We start from the raw sequence: 20665 nt of genomic DNA on the forward strand, positions 1-20665 counted from the left end.
TGCATGAGAGGGATGACCCAGTGCATGGGTTGGTCTGTTTCTGGAGGGGAAGGGACATCCTATACTGTTCTCAGGTATGTGATCTACCAAACAACGGTTAATACAGTCACATCCAGAGCAAAGACAGGAGGGAGCAGACACCAAACAGATGCAAGGACACAGCTAAAGGAAAACACTCTGGAGAAACCAGAAAAGGAAGCTGGGAAAATTACACACAGGCCCCCCCAAAAAACACACACAAAAAAACAACCCAGTAAGGAGTAACTGGAAATATAATATATACAGCACAACCATAGAGCGATGATGGGTGCTTGGCTGTGCGCTGAGCCGACATACCCAGGTTTGACCATTTTACTTATGATTAATTGGTTTCAACAGGAGTCGTAAAAAACAGAAACCCAAAAACGAGATAGTCATTGCCACGTGCAATCAGCTCTCACATTAACCAAAAGCAGGTTTTACTAGTTTACTAGTAAGAATTTTAATGAGCTTGCTCTCGTCTCCCCAGTGGCTTAAGGTGAGGAGATCCCACTCTGTATTAACGGGTGGCTAGATTTGAGTCTTCGCTCTCAGTTAGGCCTCAATGACAGGCACCCTGGGTCAAACAAAACCAGACCCCATTTTCTAGGATGCGTGTTCACCAATCTTATTTTCTGGTTACAGAAAATAAGATTGAGAGCGGGTTCAGCGACCCCAGCGTTTTACATTTAATAAAGGAAAACGTTTCAACTCAGTTAGGCTGATGGTTTACGTGCAGTTCTCCTAGAGTGGCGATAATTTGGGCGTTTTTGACCCAGCACAAAGCACCATGGGCGTTAGTATGAACGCTATGACTGCACAAACACATACTAAGAGAAACTATTTTTATGCTTTTAGCCCAAGTCATGCACGGCCTCCTGGATACAACCGACTGTCCACATATAAGAAGGAGGGAAAAGTCTGCCTGCTCTTTTATTATTCCCATGTTGCTCGCCAGCCAAGTCCCTTGCATGTCTCGGCCACTTTGGTAAGTTTTCAGGAATGCATGCATTCATATGAACATCATACACTTTTATAAGAAAAAGACCGATAACAAAGGAAATCCTGCCAACATGCCAGTAAAAACATCAGTTTGTTTCAAAATCAAGTGTTCAGAAAAAACAAAACAAAACTCTTAAACAATGTTGTACAAACAAAAACTGCAACAAGCACAATTAAAAAAAAGAAAAGGAAAAGAAAACAAGTTTTTTTTTGTATGTACATACACACCCGATTTAACATACCCCGTTCTTTTAGCCCTCAGTTTTACAAGGTCGTAATTTACATGGATCATGACAAGAAAGTTATGGTGTTGGTTAATACAGTAGTATGTGTGTATACATGAGAGGAGGCTACACAAAGAGGAGAAACAGGAGAAGCTCAGACAGGTTAGCGACATGAAAGAAAAGGTTTGATGAGGAGTGGAAAGGGACAGCGTGTTGCTGTAGATGAGGCATAAAAATGGAGAAAGAAAGAAAAACGAGAGATGATGAAAAAAAGAACTAAAACAGTACGACAGACCCTACCATCCCACCCAAGCACAGAAATCAAATTTAAACTTAGCTCTCTCTTTGCAGTAGAAATGGAAAGATTAGCAATTTAATGCTTGTATTTCTTGGTTTTATCTTTTTGTTGGTTTCTTGATGATGCGTTTTTCTTTTATTTTTAGCAAGTTGTTCCGAGCCTCTGCGCTTCTTTGTCACTCCTCAGGACTAAAGAAAAAAAGAAAAAGAAACAGAAGACGTCATTTAATCCTATTATTAAAATCCTGCCAAGTAACATTTGACCACCAATTGCATGTCAGGATGTAGTGCAGCTGAAACCAAATGTGACCTAATATGTAGAATAAAATTGTCTACTTTATTAAATATTTTAAATCAAGGAAAGACGTTTTTCAGTGGACACTTGCACTCACCGGCCACTTTGTTGTTAGGTACATCTGTTCATCTGCTTATTAACACAAATATCTACCCATCAAATCACATGACAGCAGGTAAGGGCTGAGCTACTGGGATTTTCCCACAAAACGATCTCTAAAGTTTACAGAGAATGGTCTGAAAGAGAGAAAATGTCTAATGAGCGGCAGTTTTCTGGGTGAATATTCCTTATTGACGTCGGAGGAGAATAGCCAGACTGCTTCAAATTGATTGGAAGGCAACAGTAACTCAAGTAAGTAACCACGCCTTACAAGACAGATATGCAGAAGAGCGTTGCTTTAATTTCCTGGTAAGAAGAGGAACCTGAGGCTTAAAAAAAACAAACAACAACAACAGTTTTTAGGTCAGCCGTGACATTTGGTAGGGTAAGAATTTAAGGTAAACTACATGAAAGCACAGATCCTTCTTGCCTCATATTATGGTTGAGGCTTGTGGTGGTGCAGTAACGCACAATGTCAAAAACCTCAAACTGTACTCGAAGTTAAATCATCATCAAACGGGAGATTCACATCATGGATGTGCAGCCGACAAATCAGCAACTACTTTGTGAGGTCCTGTCAATGTATACCAAAATCCCGAGGTGTTTTCAGCACCTTGTTGAATCCATTTCATGAGAATTAAGACAGATTTTCAAGGAAGAGGGCAGTACAACGTGGTACTAGAAAGGCATACCTAAAGAAGTGGCCAGTGAGTGTAGTTTTCTGACTTTCACAATTGCTTTCTACATCTATATATAAACCATGCAAATTGCTTGGATAATATATTTTTTAGTGAAACGTATCACTCAGATTAACATGTCATGAAAAAGATTTTATTCCAATATAACAGATGTTATTAAAGTCATCGATGAGAACACTCTGTATGTTTACTGTAGTTTTTTTTTAGATCTGTAACAAGTTTGCACTCCAGGCTGTGGCTTGTCTAAGTGTCTGCATGAGCAGCACTTGGCTCCACTGACATCTAGTGGATGCACACCACAACTAAATCTATCCAGAGCTCTTACAGCTTTTTGACTAGATCTGAAAAATCTTACTTTCCTGATTTTCTTTGGCTTATCTCAGCCTGATCTGAAAGGATTTCTCAATGCAAGGCATGTTTGTAATCATCACTAAGATGGTGCGAGATTAGCTCAAGCAATACCAAAACCCCCACTGATTTTAGCCTCAAATAATGCAGAAAAGACATCAAACTAGAAAGACTAGCTCAAGCTGTAGCTGTGTAGTCCAATGAGGTGAGGAAGAAAGATTTCCAAAAGAACTTAATGTAGAGGTGTGATGAAAAAGTACTAAATCTAGCTAAACATGTGGGGAAAAGTGTGTGTCTTCTTCCATAATATACTTTTATGTTTATAACCTTGTGTTGCTGCTTTGAGTTTGGGTGCAAAGAAAGCAGCCTTTCTTGTGTACCTGTGTCTCAGGAGCGAACCGGCGGCTGGTAGTTGTCCTGGAAACGGGCTGTTTCCTCAAAGATCAGCTCCTTCAGCCTCTCTTTGGGAAGGTCGTCCAGTTCCATGGTGAAAGTGAAGGGCTCCTCTGCTACTGGCTGCACGTTTCACACACACGCACGCACAGACAGCAGCAGAATGTTACAAGTCATTTCGTGAAAACGCTGCACTGCATTTGCACAAAGTGAGAAGCGCAGTGTGGTGGTGGCTTGCATGAGTTTCACACTGTTGCGACACCACACACCATAACCACGATTATTACACTTACACAAAGAAGCAGTAATCTCACAGGTAAAATAAAGTCTACAGTACAATGAACATGTGTTTACTGCACTGAATCTCTTGTAGTTACACAACCTGAGAAGAAACTGAATACTTAATCCAAACACTGCTAAGAGGCTTCACAGCACAGTACAATATAGCTGCAAATCAAATCAAATCAAATCTTAGCTTACAGTAGAAAAATGGCTAAACCCAGCTTCCTTATGTAGCTTGTATGTTGTGTAAAACTCTTTACCACACAAATTTAACACTTTGTGCATTTTGCACATAACAAAGATTGTATTTTACCTCATCTGAAGGATCGTAGTACTGCTCCAGGTAAGGGTGAGCCAGGGCCTCCTCGACGGTGATGCGCTTGATGGGGTTAAAGGTCAACATGCGGCCCAGCAGATCGAGAGCTGCATTAAAGTCATGAGGAGCTTAGTTAGTTCACTCGCCAGGTTATGCAAAAATATAACCTACAGCTTTTCTTTAATTTTCACCCGATAACTGATGACCCGAGCAAACATCACGTGAAAGCTTTTTAAAATATTTCCAGAAGTTTGATGCGTTTCAGTTTCCTACAGTTTCTTAAATCCTGCCACTCACTCAGAACACACAAACACACAATATGAGCCATTTTTTAAATTTTAGTTGAGACAAATGCATTATAATAATATGGCAATTTCTCTATCCAATATATCACAGCTTTTTTAAAGGCTTTGGTGCAGGTTTTTATCATGCGAATCATTTCCTGATGCTGCTGTTTAATTGCTCACTAACAGGAAATCTCTGTTGCTCACAGCAAACCTGATTTACAGCTGATCTCATTTACATAGACATCTGTTGAAGTAAGGTCACACCCCTGTGCCCTAATAGTGTGTACCTTAGAGGCAACTTTCTCCTGACTGGCTGCAAACAATCACCTATTTTAGTGTTTTATGAGCATTAATATAGGATCCTAAAACAAAAGACCTGTTTGTATTTGTATACACCAAGATTGCAAATAATCCACATCAATCACGTTGGAGTCTGCCTTGTTTTCGGACACTTAAACGTGACAGAATGTGCAGCTGAAACGATAATAACAAACAAAACCTTATTTTAAACATTAATTCATTTGTCGCGTCTTCAACCTCTTTTCCGATGGAACAGTTTTATCTCTGTTTGTAAAATTCGGCCGGTGCGCACAAACACCATGTTTGCGATTGGTCCAATGCTTTCAGCACCACCCCCTTCATCTGAAGGCGCATGGAAAACTCCGGGGTTAACTTGGATACGCATGTTGGTTGAAACTGAAATTTTAGTTCAGTGGCGGCAGCAAGTTGGCAGTTCGCTGATAGTGCGTGGGCTGCCCATCTACCTGTAGAGAACATCTGCTGTCAGTGGAGGCAGCGTACAAAATATGTGGTAGAACAGGCCTGTGGGTTATTCTTACTGGTGCTGCTGGTACAACAGCCAGCCAAGGGGAAGAGAGAAGTTCTAACCCACAAAAAACTGAAGTGAAACTGAGTGTTACAAACAATGAAATTTGTCCACTGCACTGTGCTTTCCATGCTGCATTTTATGATTTTTGATGATTTCTCTACGCTTATCCCATGCCTCGACAACCCTCTTGTCAAACAATCAGCATTCAACTAACACATAGGTCTTCCCCGACCAGCTACGTGCAGCTGGGATGTTGGAGCACATTTATGGTGGGTGCAAACCCCTCTCTCTCTCTCTCGAAATCCATACGCAAACAAAACAGTTGCAAGATCATAAATTAGGCATGACCTAGTAGCAGACATAAGTTAATCAGATAATAGAAAGAAAACCTGGCTATGCTGAACTTGATTTGAAGTACAGGGCTCAGGAGATAGTCTGCCCTAGATGCACTCGCACTAATGAAAACACAGTTAGGTGAGGAAGCTGCCTGAGGCGGCATAAAAAACAACTGATTACTAGTTCAAGATTTTTTCTAGATCAGTAAAAACTGTGGGGAAACTTATCTCATTTGATAATCAAAACTATATCCAGAGAAGAAAACTCAGCAGCTGTGAAATCATGGGGAAATTACCTGTTATATTCTCACATGGGCCTAATCGAGCATGACTTAGTGTCATAAACAAAGTACGCTTTCACGCACATTTCTGTTGGGTAATGTCTTGATAAAGTCAGTGAAACACTGCATCTTTAGCAATGCTTAAGTATATAAATGTCTACTCCTTTGCTAGTATTCCAGGACTGCAAATAAACCATGCCACAGTACCTTTAGGGTCTGCCTTATAGAACAGCTTTTCCCACGGGATCTTGGGTTTTTCAGGCAGGGACTGCAAGTAGTTCCTCGCCTTCAAGTTAATGATGCAGTTCAGATCTTCTTGAGATGGAGAGCCAAGAATGCCTGTAAAAACACAAGGAGACTCAAGACGGCTGCTCATTAACATCACTGATCTCTAATGTGGAAATAAGAGAGAAGTATGTCTCACCCAGTATGTGGTTGAGTTGGTCCAAGTAGTGTTTCCCAGGGAAGATGGGTTTGTTGGACAACATCTCAGCCAGGATGCAGCCCACCGACCAGATGTCAATGGACTTTGAGTAGCCCTGAGACACAAACACACGCACTTAGCCAAACTGTGATTTTTTATCTTTTATTTATCAAAAACTAAATAAATTAAAAAGAAAAAAAACCCTCATCAGTTACCCACAGTCTTACCTTGGAGTTGAGCATGATTTCTGGAGCCCTGTACCAACGAGTAGCCACATACTCAGTCAAAAAACCAGTGTGGTCGTGCTCTGGGTCGGCTATCCGCGCCAGGCCAAAGTCACAGATCTGACAACAACACAGAGGGTCAGAGGTCAAAAACAGCAGTCTGCCAGCTGGCCCAGAATAAAACTCCAGAGTGTCTGAAAGTAGTGAAGCATGTTCAGAAAGTTATTTTAGATTTAGATGTAGTTTTCTTCCCTGTTTAATTTGCATGCAACACAGTTATTTTAAATGGTTTTTGGTCTTGTTATATGGAAACGTACAGTAAGTAACATTGTTGGGAAACAGATCCAGTATATAGCTGCAGGAACATTCATTTAGATGCATTTATTCCTCTGGAAGGGAAGGCTTCAGAAAACCACAGCAACACGAGCTGCCTTTGTTCCTTACTCCTCCCACATGATCCAACTAATCCAGGGATTGATGGCTGAAGGTTCATAGTTCACCCAGACTACTCTAAGGCTGTGCAACATTGAAACAAATGGCTCAAAATAACAACAACAACAACAAAAAAGATTGCAGATGAGATTTTGTTTGCCTTGTATTCAAGTTTTACTGATTTTTTAAATTATTTTTCATCACTTTTTATGCACTTTCTTACAAAATCTTTATGATTCCTTAAAAGATAAGATATTCCTATCATTTATCTGTAATTCCCAATACACTCGCAGAAACACTGTTTACACTGTGTGGTTGCATCCTCACTTACTTTAGACACCACGAGGTGTTTTTAAGATGATTTTCTGTCATAAAATAAGAAGCATGAGCTAGAGAGCCTAGTCATTTCACACTAACATTCATTGAAAGTGCAAAATTTGACTGAAGCCACCTGAGGTGAACACTTGTTATTCTCATCAGATGTGCTGCGGTGCGTTTCAGAAGCTTCCTGGTAGATGTTCTCTGCTTAGCTAAAAATATGTGCCCGGTCTATTTCTGATAAGTGCCGCATCACACAGCACAGAGCCGATTGAGCAGGACAGGAAGAATGGCCTTAGGCATCTGGTCAGTTTTCAAAATAAAACACCCGGATGTGGTCCGAAGCCGAGGCCAGGATGGACCAAAACCACACTGCAGCTGGGAAGCGACACAGCCGTCAATTAAGCTCTAAATACAGCATACATTAAAAGGCCCAAAGTCTGTATCATTAAAACAGTAGCAACCTGGTTTTCCTGGCAGAGCCTTCAAACATTCCTTCGAAGTTTTTTCTAATCTTCTTGAGAGCTGGCTGATGTAACCGCTGTTGCCCACAATGCTACTTTTATGTTTAATTACATGGAAATAAATGGCCTAAATGCCACATAACACTGACTTTGCAGCACATAAATGTCAAATGACCAGATTTACACTCAGAGCCTTCATATGCTGTATCAAGTATGTAAAATCCACTATCCCACAACAAGAATAAAAAAAAATTGTTGTTGTTTTAAATGGTGATTGCGGCATGCACATGTGAGCTAACCTTGAGGTCACAGGTGGTGTTGATGAGCAGGTTGGAGGGCTTGAGATCCCGGTGCAGCACGTTGGCGGAGTGAATGTACTTGAGGCCTCGCAGGATCTGGTAGAGGAAGTAGCAGACGTGGTCGTTGCTTAGCCTTTGGCTCTTCAGTAGCTTGTACAGGTCGGTCTCCATCAGGGTCTGCACAATGTAGCTAGAAGGATGCACGGGTCAAGGAGGACAACAACAGCTAGTATCTACTGATGCTGGAGGATAGAAACACTTTGTGGATGCTTTCTGCAGCTAAATATGGTTCAAATCCAGTGAAAATCGGCTGAAGCCTTTTTCGTAAACCTTTCAGGTCAGGGGAGTCATTTTGTTGTGCAAATCAAACAACAGAAAACCTAAATGACTACAGACTCTAGCAGGAGTGTACATAGCCCAAAAGAGCCTACAGGTGGCTTTACCAAATTTAGAATATCCATTATACTTCGGTATCCTTTTGCAGCACTGCATAAATATATATTTTAATCATTCAACTGTTCTAGATCCAGATCAGCAAGTATTAACAGGTCAAGCAGAAAGTTTATACAAACATTTATGCTTTTCAGAGGATAACTTTGATGACTAACACTAGTTGGACTTCCTGTCATGTTTTTCCCCCACAAATCAGATAACTTTGACATAAATGAATCAAACCAATCCTTATTAGTCTTAGCCTTACTCTGTCTCAGTTTTGAGTCTTATTTAATGCAATGTGATGCTCATTTTATAAATTATAGTTCCCAAAAGCAGGGATGTGCTTTAAGGCAGGGCTACACTGTGGCTGGCAGGTTGTTAGCATCCCTTGGTTTCTCCTTACCAACAAAGGATCAACTCGAGACTTTATGGCCACATGTGAACAATAGATGGAAGTCATGGTGCCATTCTTTTATATACAGCCAGTAGGTCTATAGAGGAAAGTCTGACAGGTAGATATGCGCACAGTCCTGGTTGATTTAAAAAACGCTCCTAAATGATCACAACTCTGTTACAGTTTGTGATAAAGACAAAATTGTTTTGGAAAGAAGAGAAGACGAGTTTTAGGGCAATGTTCGCTGCATCATTGTGACACAAATCATTTGCTATCTGAACACAGACAGAAAAATAGTTCAAACTAGATTTTTACGATAAGTGCTTAACATTACTGTGACTACACAACCATTTTAGAGAACATTTAAATGGTTCCTGAGTCCAAAATAAGTCCACTTAGGCTGAATGACACTTGTTAAAGGGTTAAGAGGCCCCCAGTGCACAGGGCACTAACCAGCTGAGCTGCACACAGAAAGTAGTAACTAAATGATGATGCCATCAGCGGACAGATTTGATTATAGTCAAGTTTTCACGAGTTCATATAAACACTACGTGACTAAGTAAAGCAAACCAAGCAGATAAAACAACAGGATACACAAAAAATGCGACTCATGCATTTCCTTTCTGTTTTTCAGAAGACAATGCAACTGTTCTCAGTCAGTGTCGAGTTCCGAGGATGTTCGCTACTGCCCAATGTGGCTGAATAACAGAGATCTTAGCAATGATTCAGCAGCTCAAGCCGTTTGAGTAAAGTGGTCAAATGACTGACTCTCGAGGCCATTTGATGAAAATGTTTCGCTCTGTGAAGCAAATCTGATATTATAGATTTGCTTGATCTCTACCAGCCACAGGATTAATGTTTCCAGGTTTCCTTTCTTAACCCATCCTACTGACTTTAACTCTATGCACACACAGAGCAAGTAAAAGCTGGATTAATAATTCGTGTTTGCTCGTCTGGTCTAAATTCACCACAAGCCACACAATTTTAAAAACTGTGCAGTCACAGCTGACTCATCCGAGCCACAAGCTTAGAGAGAAAAACCAGAGGTGGTTGAAGTTCTGCGAGAGTCACAAATGTTACAGGTGAGGGCTAAACCTGTACTTTAACCCCACCCCCCAAAAACATCTGTAATCAAACAGCCCTACTTTGTCTTTTTAAACACACAAACCTGCAGTTGACTTCAGCATCTGTACCATCATGATGCTGCATAACTTCTTCATTGGCTAAATCCAGTAAAGAATAGTGTGCTACAGTGCGTTTGCATAATAAACTCGCAAATTTCATATTAGTCATTGTTCCCAGCATCTTAAAGATGGCTCACTTCCTTCACAGTAAAAATTTGATCTCACATATTCCCTGAAACAACAACAACCTCGCAGAACTTGCTTCAGGTCTTAAACTCCGTTTAGAGTTTATGGACTCTTGAGACAGTTTTAATGTAACCATGTTCTTGTCTCTCCTTTAGTAACATCTCAATCTCAGCGTGACTGCCTGCTTGATTTTTTTTAACCATAAATTAACACGTATGGAAAAAGCAGGATACACATCCCTCATGTTGTCGAGCTGTTGTGCCCTGATGATGTCGTTGATGCCGATGATGTTCTCATGGTGGAAACGCAGCAGGATCTTGATTTCCCTCAGCGTGCGCTGGCAGTACGTCTGGTGCTCGAATGGGCTGATTTTCTTGATGGCTACGCGCTGGTTTGTCAAGTTGTCCAGAGCAGAGCTGGAAAGAGGCACAGGACAGGGGTCAGATTACACACTGCATAGATACGGTATCACAAACTGGGCGGACACTGAGCTCCATAAGGGTGCTTCAAACTGTCACTACTAACAACAAGTAATGGGGCTTTTTTTTTGGCTGTAATATGTTGAGAAGCACTGTAGCTGTAGGCCGGAGTGTGGGCGCAGTGTCAGCACGATGGAGATGTAGGATGCATGAGGAGCAGGCAGGGCTGGAAAAAAAGGTGAGGATGGTTTCTTTCTTGTGGTGAGTTTTGCATTAAAAGAGGACACTCATCTTTATCAGGAACACTAAGTGAAAGATCATTCTCGGGTTGCACAACACACTGAAATATTGTGAGGATATATGTATGTTTTGGAGCTTTCGCATCCTTAACAGACACTCCAAGACCACTTGGATCGCTGTCAGTGTGCCAAACAGTTATTGCTGTCAATGTTTACAAACAGGGAAAGCAGCAGCAGCAAAGTCACGTGACCACGATGGCACAAACAATATAGCACTATGCTATCAGAGCTGGCAGAGAGCCGCACGGTGTGTGCGCCCTGCTGAGGTGGGATGTGTGGGCCCAACATCCATCTCGCTGCTGTGCCATCTGATTGGTCATGAGGCCGAGCTGTGAACGCAGCGACATGACACCGATAATCAAACGCATCTAACATGGTTGGACACGTCCACACGAAAAGGTGCAGCTCTCATACGTCGATAACACGAGGGAAAGGCCTCGGCAAGGCTCACAAATGTCACTCGCATCCTCCGCAGCAGCTCTGTCAGAATTAAAACAGAGATCGGAGCGATTTGGAGGCTGGTTCCGGACGTGGCTACAGCGATAACCAACTTTCCTCTGCGGTCAAACGCCGCCTGCAGAAGAAGATCTGATTGCAGTAGCAAACTACGTCCTGCGCAAACACTCCCCAAACCTTGTTTCCTGTAAAGCTCATAGCCACGCCTGTGGCTGTTCGGCTAACCCGAGTCACCGTAAAGCTAGACTGCTCAAGAGGTTCAACAGTGTCTTAAGTGCCAATCATCGTGACTGAACACACATTAACTCGACCCCGCTTGTAGAATACAGCCGCTAAAGCGAGCTGGCTCACAGTGTTTGCTAATAAACACATTATGTTAGCTAGCGCGTTCGCTTCGCGCTACGGTAGCCCGACAAGAGATGACAAGCGCTACTACTCACCACACCATTCCGTAAGCACCCTCCCCGATATACGACAGGTTCGTATAGCGGGGGCCCACGTCAAAAATCTGTCCTTTCACGGACTCGGCTGGAGTCCTGGGCACCGGAGCTACGGGCGGTGCATCGGACGCAACAGGCGCAGCAGCAGCAGCGACAGCAGCGCTGTCGGAGGCTTCGGCCGCGACCGCCGCAGTGCTGCTCGTATCCGCCATTCTTCCTCTCCAAACCGCTCCGAGACTGTCAGGGAGTGTCACTAGGCCCCGCCGCCGCTTTCAGCTGCTCTTTAACGGCCGTCTGAGGCTTTAATCGTGCGGACTGTGTGACTGACGGGGCGCAGCAACTGGGCCCTCTCTACTACTAGAGCGTAAATGGATTTCGTGCGCGAGCGGGGATTTGGTCTCAGCAGTCAGCGTAAATGCGCGTGCAAGAGTTGCGTTAGATTTGACTAAAAGGATGGTTCCGTTGGGCGGCAGCCTTATCATTTGGCTTCAAACGACAGGCACCGCCTACTCCGCTGCTGTAGTGAGGCAAAACAAGCGGCCATACAAGAATTAAACTTGCAGCAGCCGCGAGTGGGCGTGCCGAAATATGTTGCATGCTGGCTATTATGGAAAAAAAATTAAATAGTTTCTAATGAATTTGAACTTTGGCTTGTTTGTTTTTGTATATTAAATATTTTAGAACAATAAAAATAGTTTTAAATGGTGGTTTGAACACGCCGTGGCAGGATAATGTCACAGGAGAGGCTTTTTTGTTTACATGTACACAGACTTTATTGTATGTCAGGTTTATTACATAAGGCATCACATTATTATTTATACATTACAACAGCAATAATACTACCAGTATATAGCTGGCAACTACTGTTGGTAAATATTAAACATTTAAACATATACAAGTGTTAGTGTCAGGATGTTTCTTCTTCCAAATACACCATAATAATAATAATAATAATAATAATAATAATAATAATAATAATAATAATAACAAAAAATACAGCATAAAAGATTCTATCTATCTATCTATCTATCTATCTATCTATCTATCTATCTATCTATCTATCTATCTATCATAAACATATGTCTCTTTCAAGTACTGTTGCTGCAGTGAGAGTGCTAACTGAGATGGGGAAAAGAGATCATATTTCTCCCATAGAGTTGCTGCTCTTCATTGGCTCCCGGTTAAATCTAGAATTGAATTTAAAACCCTTCTACTCACATACAACCACTTATATAGTCAGGCCCCATCATATCGTGCATAGGACCACATTATCATAACAGAGCACTTTGCTCGCAGACTCTAGGCTTAATTGTGGTTCCAAGAGTATTTACAAGTAGAATAGCAGGCAGAGCCTCAGGATTCTCTCTTCTGTGGAACCAAACCCAGTTTGGATTTGGGAGACAGACACCATATCTACTTCCAAAATTAGACCTAAAAGCCTTCCTTTTTCTTAAAGCTGGATCTGGATCACGTGACCCTGAACGACCCCTTAGTTACGCTAAGCTGCATTGTGCTATTGAATTTACTCATCAGTAATTATTCAACCTTGGCTGTGTCGGCTCTCTTCTCTTTCCCTTCACCACCCGGCCGATCATATACAGTAGACTGGTCCTCCCCGAGCCTGACTCTACAGGAGGTTTCTGTTGAAAGCGAATTTTCCCTACTCACTGTCACCAAGTGCTCACCCAGAGAAGGTCGTCAGGTTGTTGAATGGTCAAACTGACTCCCTTCTCTAATTTTTCTCTTTCAGCGTTTTTAACAATTTACCGGCACTTACACGGAAATGTTTTCTAAAAGCTTACAAACGTTCGCACATTATGCAGATATCGATCAAAACATTAAAAAACAACAACACTATTTTCATTTTTTTTTTATGTTGCACTAAGCTGCAAATGTCAAATACAGGACATTAATTTACCTGTCGGTCATCTTTTTTTTTTTTAATCAACTTTAAACGGCCGATCACTATGGAAACGAGCGCCACCGTCGTAGGCGCACCCCTTTGCGGACGTCACCTTGCAGGGCGGTGCACTTCCTGGTTTCCGTTGTGTTGTACTTTCTAGGCTACTGATTGATTAGAGGAATGATACATTTACCCCTGCGGCGACACTTGGTCGGACCGATTCGTTTAGCGTTCACTCTTCTCGGACTCCCGCATACCGTCTGGACCTCCGGAGTAAGGTATGGACGGGAACATTACTTATAAACCTTTACCTTGAAGCTATCAAGCTAATAAGCATAGTGAAATAGAAAGTCGTTATTTCTACAGTTTCAGGGTAGACTGAATAGTACTCACCAGGTAATTTTAGTACTATACAGTGGCTTGGGTTATATGCACAATCCGATTTATTTACAATGGATATCAAAATAGATGTTAATATGCACGAGATTATAGACATGACCACTGAAGGTCAGCTATACAGAATGATCACTGTACAGATTTCAACACTGCAGAAGCAGCTGTGTAACAGCAGCTGTAATCCCGCTGCCCTGCACTGATTGCACGGCCTACTCCTTTAATCTATGTGCGTGTAACAGAAGATATTTCTTGTCATCATTGAGGGGCAGTAGCATTTTCATAATGTGGAGAGAAAGGAGTGCATGTGGAGTACTTACATTATCTTCTCTCTCCTTTAGGCCTGCTATTTCCTGCCCTTCTTCTTACCCCTTCCCAACCAGTAAAACCATCAGCGCTGTCAACACTAGTTACTGCCGCGGGCACTCGACCATGCCATCTTCAGCAGGGCCTCATGTAAAGTCCAGATGCCCACAGTATCCAGGGTCCAATATCAAGCGCTTGTCTGTGCCTAATGACAAGGTGGACTGGACTCAGAAGTGGCCTGAGTATAATCCAGTCAGCTACACGGCCCCTTCAGTTTTAAATAACCCAGCCTGGGCGGATCCTGATATTGGGTGAACAACAAATAGCACCTTTAATGCTTATCAAGTACATTCTGGTAGCGCCATGCGAGTAATGTAATCTGATCTATGAAGCATTATAGATTTTTTTTTTCCTACACTTGTTTTGTAGCTCATCCTCTCCAAATTTTAACACTGTGGATGGTGCTGTGGACAGGACGAGCTTTGAGGGCAGCTACAAAGTGGAAAATGGAAAACCGCTGTAAGTTATACCTCTAAGCAGTGTTGGGAAGGTTACTTTTAAAATGTATTCCATTACAGAATACAGAATACATGCCCCAAAATGTATTCTGTAACGTATTCCGTTACGTTACTCAATGAGAGTAACGTATTCTGAATACTTTGGATTACTTAATATATTATCATGCTGTTTACAACTACATGAATGTACTATTGCTGTGATTTATTACTGTTACTGAAGGTCCGGCTCCGAACCGTAAAGGGACCTCTGGCTAATACAGTGGGTTCCGTGTTGGCTTGTAGCCGAAAACTAGCTTTACTTTGTTGTCTGGGTCAACTTTGCTTGCGAGAGACAGAGAGAGGCGTTGAAAGGCTGCTCCAATGGAACTTATTGTTTTTGGAGGAAAACACGAACACGGTGTACAGTCGAGTCTTAATAGCTTACTTACAACTGGGCTCATCAGGCACTCTTCTTGGCTGCAGTGGTTATTATTATATTTACATGCTTCCAGCTCCCGTTTTTGCTCGATGACAGCTCGTACTTTTCCCTTTTCTCCCTCCTCACGCTCACAGACACATAACGGGTATGGCAGTCCATTCTCCCTGCAGCACGGACTACACTGCCTATGATGCTACATTCTTTAGAGCTATACCGGTAGCATTCTGCCTATTAGCTTAGCACAACAACAACAAAAAGGCCTCTCTCACCCAGGAAACACGCAGAGAGAGAGCATCACCCTGTAACCATGGCAACCGTAACGCTGCCGCCTGGAACTACAGAACGTAGCTGTCAAACAAAACCCAAACAGTCCTGACCCGCCACAATATGAAACACGGAAGTACCTCGTGTAATCCATTTATTTAAACAAAGTAACTGTATTCTAAATACCACCCTTTTAAACGGTAACTGTAACGGAATACAGTTACTCATATTTTGTATTTTAAATACGTAACGGCGGTACATGTATTCCGTTACTCCCCAACACTGCCTCTAAGATGGTTTTTCCGATATTTAATAAAACATCCAGTTTAGTAGAATTTGCTCTGGTAACTGCAGTGTTAGCAAACCTTTCACACTGCAGAGATGTTTCATTAGCTGTTATTGTTAAAGGCATTGCTTACAAGTCTCAAAACTCCATATAAATAATTTTACTCCCATAGAAATCCTTGTGGACGCACAGGGTTGGCAGGCAGAGGGTTGCTAGGACGATGGGGACCCAACCATGCAGCAGATCCAATAGTCACCAGGTACCTATTCTTTTGCTTTACACAGTGCAATTATCCACACTCACATAGCGCGCATGAATAATTTAAAAGTGGAAATCTCAGTGCACATTAGTGCCAAGTAATTTGATATCCATCTGAAAGCTGACTTCAAACTGAAACAGTTTCATATCATAGCTAAAAGTTGATGAATTAAAAAAAAAACGGCTGAATTTATGTACATTTCACCATCTGACAGATGGAAGGTAGATGTCAAAGGGGCAAAGGTTCACCACTCAGTCTCCCAAAAGCCTGTTCTGCAGTTTGTGTCTATCAAGAGGGAGGACTGTGGGGAGTGGGCTATTCCTGGGGTAAGTGTTTTTTATGTTTCTTCTGTCTATACAGGGGCATCCCACCATTCTTGCTTGCCATATGGTGTCTGCAAAAATGCTGTAGGACAGCAAAAACAAGATTTCATTATCGTGGAAGGGAGGGGTTTGGTTATAGTTATAGTCCTGTTGTTGTTTTTGCAGGGCATGGTAGATCCAGGCGAGCAGGTTTCTCTCACACTGCAGCGGGAGTTCTCAGAAGAAGCATTGAACTCGCTCTCTAGTTCCCCAGCAGAGAGAGCGGAAATCCATCAGCGCATCACCAATCTCTTCAAATTGTCAGGATTTATGGTTCGTAAAGTGGCTTATGTGTTTGCTGCCATATTTTTATCACCAGGTGGGTCTGTCAGGTAAACTATCAGGCTTTTTCTCTGAGGGCCGACAGCTTGTTATCTTTCTCCTTCAGGTCTACAAGGGCTATGTCGATGATCCCAGAAACACTGACAATTCCTGGATGGAGACGGTTGCTGTCAACTTTCACGATGACTTAGGTATCATTAATTATGAGGAATGCTATTCCTTCTTTTTTCTTTCACCTCTGCTTGTCAGCATTTTTCTAGCGTTACAAAAAGTTGATGAATGTCTATGAATATAAAACACTGGACCGTAATACTGTATATAAAAGATGAATGTGGCCATTTTTAATGTCGCACATTGGTTCGTTAAGTCGTGTTTTGAAGATTCATCCTCAAGATTTTGGCGGTCACTGTCTTGGTTTTCTGGAACGAGATGTGATGAACCCTGACCTTCAGACACTGCATATTCAAAAAGTAGCAACCTGTCAGTCACAATGTGGCGCAAAGACCTAAAACAACCTAAAACGTCTTTTTGAGTCGCCCCCTGCTGTACATTAGAAAAAAAGAAATGGAGGTTTTAAAGCACTTCCAGATTGGATTCAAGACTTGGTAGTTGGTGGCGCCCAGTGTTGGGTGTAATATGTTACTTAGAACTACAATGACATTAGATTTTTCAGTAATGCAACAATTAAAGAACGTGTTACTCCATTAAATTCAGTAATTATATTTAATTTTCAATTATTATTACTCACATTATTTGAGGAGGGAAGATATGGAGATTAGTTTTATTTTTATTGCACAAAAGGACAAGAGGATGTTGGTAAAGTTGCAAGCATCTGCACATACATCATGCTAATGCTAAGCTAGTGAAAAAGCCAGAGTTATGTTAAAATTGAGTGAATGCTGACCCCAGCCCAGCAGTCTGAACTTCATGATCAGTCAACACTGTAGCCTCCATTTCTACCTGTACATGTTTGTAAAGTAGACTCGCTGAAGTCTTCTTGAGGTGGTTTCCATCTTTGCTGTGTGTTACCAGCTTTGTGTTCATGTGTAAACACAAGAAAAGATCATACATGTGTCTTGAATAGGACAGGGATTTGTGTAGTTGACTTTAGGCTAAGGTTTATATTGTTAGCTGGTAATAATGTGGTGATGTGTTTCAGGTCATTTTACAGAGTAACGCGATAGTAATGTAACAAGTAGAGTAACAAATTACTTTCTTCATTAATTAAGTAATGCACTGCAGTATTTTGAAGAAATGTAACGAGTAATGTGTAAGTGGATTCCTTTTTTTTTTTTTTTTGTAACCACTGGTTACATCCAGCTTTTAATTACAGTCTGTGTTCTCAATACGTTTGCGAGGTGTTTTGCAGGGAAAAAGTGAAATCTCTTTGTTTTTACGTCAGGTAACAGCGTGAGCGAGCTGCCACTGGAAGCTGGTGATGACGCCGGACAAGTCCAGTGGGTTGACCTTGACTCATCTTTCCCCCTTTATGCGAATCACTCCCATTTCCTGGAGATTGTTGCCAAAGAGAGGAAAGCGCACTGGTAGCCAAAAACGAATGAATGCTTTAAGAGAGAAGGAAACTTAAAAGCCTTACAGCCCCTTGGTGTGGTGAGAGGGCTCATCAACTGAAGTAGCATGGCATTTTATGTGAGCCTACTCACACTGATTGATGTACAAAACCCTAACACATATTAATTTATATTAAAACTCCTATAGATGTACTCTGCAGTTTAAAAGAGATAGCCTGCTAAGCATGCTGTTTGAGATAATAAAAGAACTATTGTACATTTAGATTAAACCCTTTGGCTCACTGCTTGCAAGATAGTAAAAATAAGCCTGTAAGAAGAAGAGGAAGCACAGATTATGCTAATGTATTCAATGCTAACAAGTATCACATTAACCAAACACAATGATCTCCTGAACATAACAGTACTACTAAATTAATGGAAGGGGAGAAATCAGAATAAAGAAGTGGAATCTGGCTTTGATCTTTACATGTGAAAAGGATATGATGATGGTGATGCGCAGGAGCAGACATGGTTTCGAGTGGCAGCAGACGGTGGATGTAAAACAGCATTTTGCAATCAGCAGGCTGCCTTTCCAAATGTACACATCAAAACGTGTCATCTCATAGGTCGGGATACTTATCAGGGAGGCAGTGATGAATTATGCATGAAAGAACTTGAAATCTGTGTGAGACAAACACTAACACCTCTGTTATTTAAAGTGCCAAAATGAATCGAATAAATACATCATTAATTATGTCAACAATGGGTTCAAATTGGAAATGCATTAATTGTTTTTTATTACATGTTTTAAATGAAACTGTATTTTGAATGATTATTTTGTAATTATTATTATTATTTTCAATTTCAAATAATTAATGACAAATGTCAATAATTATTTAATCAACTATTTATCTCATTCTTTTTGGCACTCATGTCCTCTATTCTCAACAACCAAAAATAATTATTCATAAAATCCCGTTAGGAGTGGCAGCTGCTTTGTCTTCAGAATGATTTTCCATATTTTACAAGGTATGATATAATTTCTTTTTCCTCTGTGTACCAAAACTGGTGAGGACATCAGTTGGGCTTATCAAGCATTAACCTTAATCAAATCAGGGCCCCAAGAGTTCCAGGAGGCACCACAAATCCTATAAAACTATTTTATTTGCTCTCCGACCACATTGTCACCCATGTACAGCGGTCCCCAACCCCCGGGCCTCGGACCGGTACCGGTCCGTGAGTCGTTTGGTACCGGGCCGCGAGAGTTGAGGCTCAGGTGTGAAATGTATAGTTTTCAGGGTTTTTATCGGTTTTCAACGTCATTTTGTTATTGTTTTTATCGTTAACTCGGTTTTCCTGGGTCTTTTCACGTGTGTTATGAATAAATCTTCTTTTTTTCGGTACCGGTACTAGTTTTATTTTGTTTTATTTATCCGCGACACCTTAAAGGCCAGTTCGTGAAAATATTGTCAGGCATAAACCGGTCCGTGGCGCAGAAAAGGTTGGGGACCGATTCTGCTGTTTAAATTTCACTTCAGTAAGCATATGATGCACTATAGGCCTAAAATTATGGGCTGGATGACAGCTTTTTGGCACTAAAATTCTGCACAAACACTTTAATCATTGGTATCATTAATTGCTCGTCTTAAAGCTTTACAGGTTCTGTAAAGTATTTTTTTAATATAAGGTTTAATGTGAAAATTAACAGGGGTTTACTTATGAAACCTGCACTGATTAACATTATGTCTGTGAAGGTTCTCAGTCATCCAGGTCATCGTAGTCTGGTGGAGAGTCCCAGATATGGGAGAGTCCCATATCTGGGACTCTCGGTGGAGAGTCCCAGATATGGGAGAGTCCCATATCTGGGACTCTCCACCATTTGACCTTAGAACTGAAGAAGCCTCTCAGATGAGAGGTGAAACGTCTTCAAGTAACTTAAAGAAGTCCAGACGCTTTTCTTTGCAAGCTCCTTTGACTGATTAACATTATTATTGTTTTTCAAATGTTTGTCTGCATAACTTAAAAATGTACATTGTTGTGAAATCGTGAGTTCAATTGTATGGGTTTCCTCATTAAATATGCACCATTATAAAGTAGTTACTGTGTGAGCAACGTCAGCTGGTTTCAGCTCACACAGTCACACCAGAAACAGTTTCCTTATATGAGCTACACCAATGTTTCATGTGTACTTTGTATTCTATTCATGTGAAAATAAATTCCCACATATATTAAACAAGTTAAATGTGTTTGCCTCACACTGTATTGCTGTGTGCACTCTATGTTGTATGCACAGTGATCCCTTTTTCCACCAGCATAATAGTGCAGGCCCTCACAGCTTCTAGTGGTTTTTACAAACTGATGTTCCAACCATTTTATTAAGCACGTAGCCAATTCAGGGGTGGAGCTAGAGCTTAAACCTATAGCCAAATTATGACTCCAATTCTAAAAAACATTGGATGCTGTATAAAATGTAAATAACAGAATGCAATGATTTGCAAATCTTATAAACCTGTATTTCATTCACTATAGAACAGAGAAAACATGT

At 41.3% G+C, this 20665-nt stretch overlaps 2 protein-coding genes across 2 annotated transcripts; one reads left to right on the plus strand and one right to left on the minus strand.

The window, feature by feature from the left end:
- Positions 1 to 3: 3 nt before the first annotated feature.
- On the minus strand, positions 4 to 12019 carry mapk3 (mitogen-activated protein kinase 3). The gene is made up of 9 exons (XM_085155940.1): positions 11619 to 12019; positions 10238 to 10420; positions 7866 to 8055; positions 6356 to 6472; positions 6129 to 6243; positions 5912 to 6043; positions 3970 to 4079; positions 3362 to 3497; positions 4 to 1730 (listed from the first exon to the last, which is right to left on the minus strand). Exons 1-8 carry the CDS (start codon positions 11828 to 11830, stop codon positions 3369 to 3371), a joined length of 1188 nt encoding a protein of 395 aa, XP_085012066.1. The 5' UTR covers positions 11831 to 12019; the 3' UTR covers positions 4 to 1730; positions 3362 to 3368.
- A 1576-nt stretch (positions 12020 to 13595) lies between these two features.
- On the plus strand, positions 13596 to 20262 carry nudt9 (nudix (nucleoside diphosphate linked moiety X)-type motif 9). Its single transcript, XM_085155943.1, has 8 exons — positions 13596 to 13799; positions 14256 to 14531; positions 14650 to 14739; positions 15879 to 15965; positions 16180 to 16291; positions 16454 to 16600; positions 16716 to 16800; positions 18012 to 20262. Exons 1-8 carry the CDS (start codon positions 13702 to 13704, stop codon positions 18155 to 18157), a joined length of 1041 nt encoding a protein of 346 aa, XP_085012069.1. The 5' UTR covers positions 13596 to 13701; the 3' UTR covers positions 18158 to 20262.
- Positions 20263 to 20665: the final 403 nt, after the last annotated feature.

The sequence above is a fragment of the Neolamprologus multifasciatus genome, chromosome 4 (assembly GCF_963576455.1).
Source record: "Neolamprologus multifasciatus chromosome 4, fNeoMul1.2, whole genome shotgun sequence".
Classification (NCBI taxonomy): Eukaryota; Metazoa; Chordata; class Actinopteri; order Cichliformes; family Cichlidae; genus Neolamprologus; species Neolamprologus multifasciatus.

Bases quoted from the DNA above. Each gene is read 5' to 3' on its own strand.
- mapk3 (XM_085155940.1), bottom strand. From the start codon at position 11,830: ATGGCGGATACGAGCAGCACTGCGGCGGTCGCGGCCGAAGCCTCCGAC. The intron at 6,473-7,865 runs GTTAGCTCACAT...TGTTGTTGTCAG, and splicing joins ACACCACCTGTGACCTCAAG to ATCTGTGACTTTGGCCTGGC. The intron at 3,498-3,969 runs GTAAAATACAAT...TGAAACGTGCAG, and splicing joins ACTACGATCCTTCAGATGAG to CCAGTAGCAGAGGAGCCCTT.
- nudt9 (XM_085155943.1), top strand. From the start codon at position 13,702: ATGATACATTTACCCCTGCGGCGACACTTGGTCGGACCGATTCGTTTA. The intron at 13,800-14,255 runs GTATGGACGGGA...TCTCTCCTTTAG, and splicing joins GTCTGGACCTCCGGAGTAAG to GCCTGCTATTTCCTGCCCTT. The intron at 14,740-15,878 runs GTAAGTTATACC...TTACTCCCATAG, and splicing joins GTGGAAAATGGAAAACCGCT to AAATCCTTGTGGACGCACAG.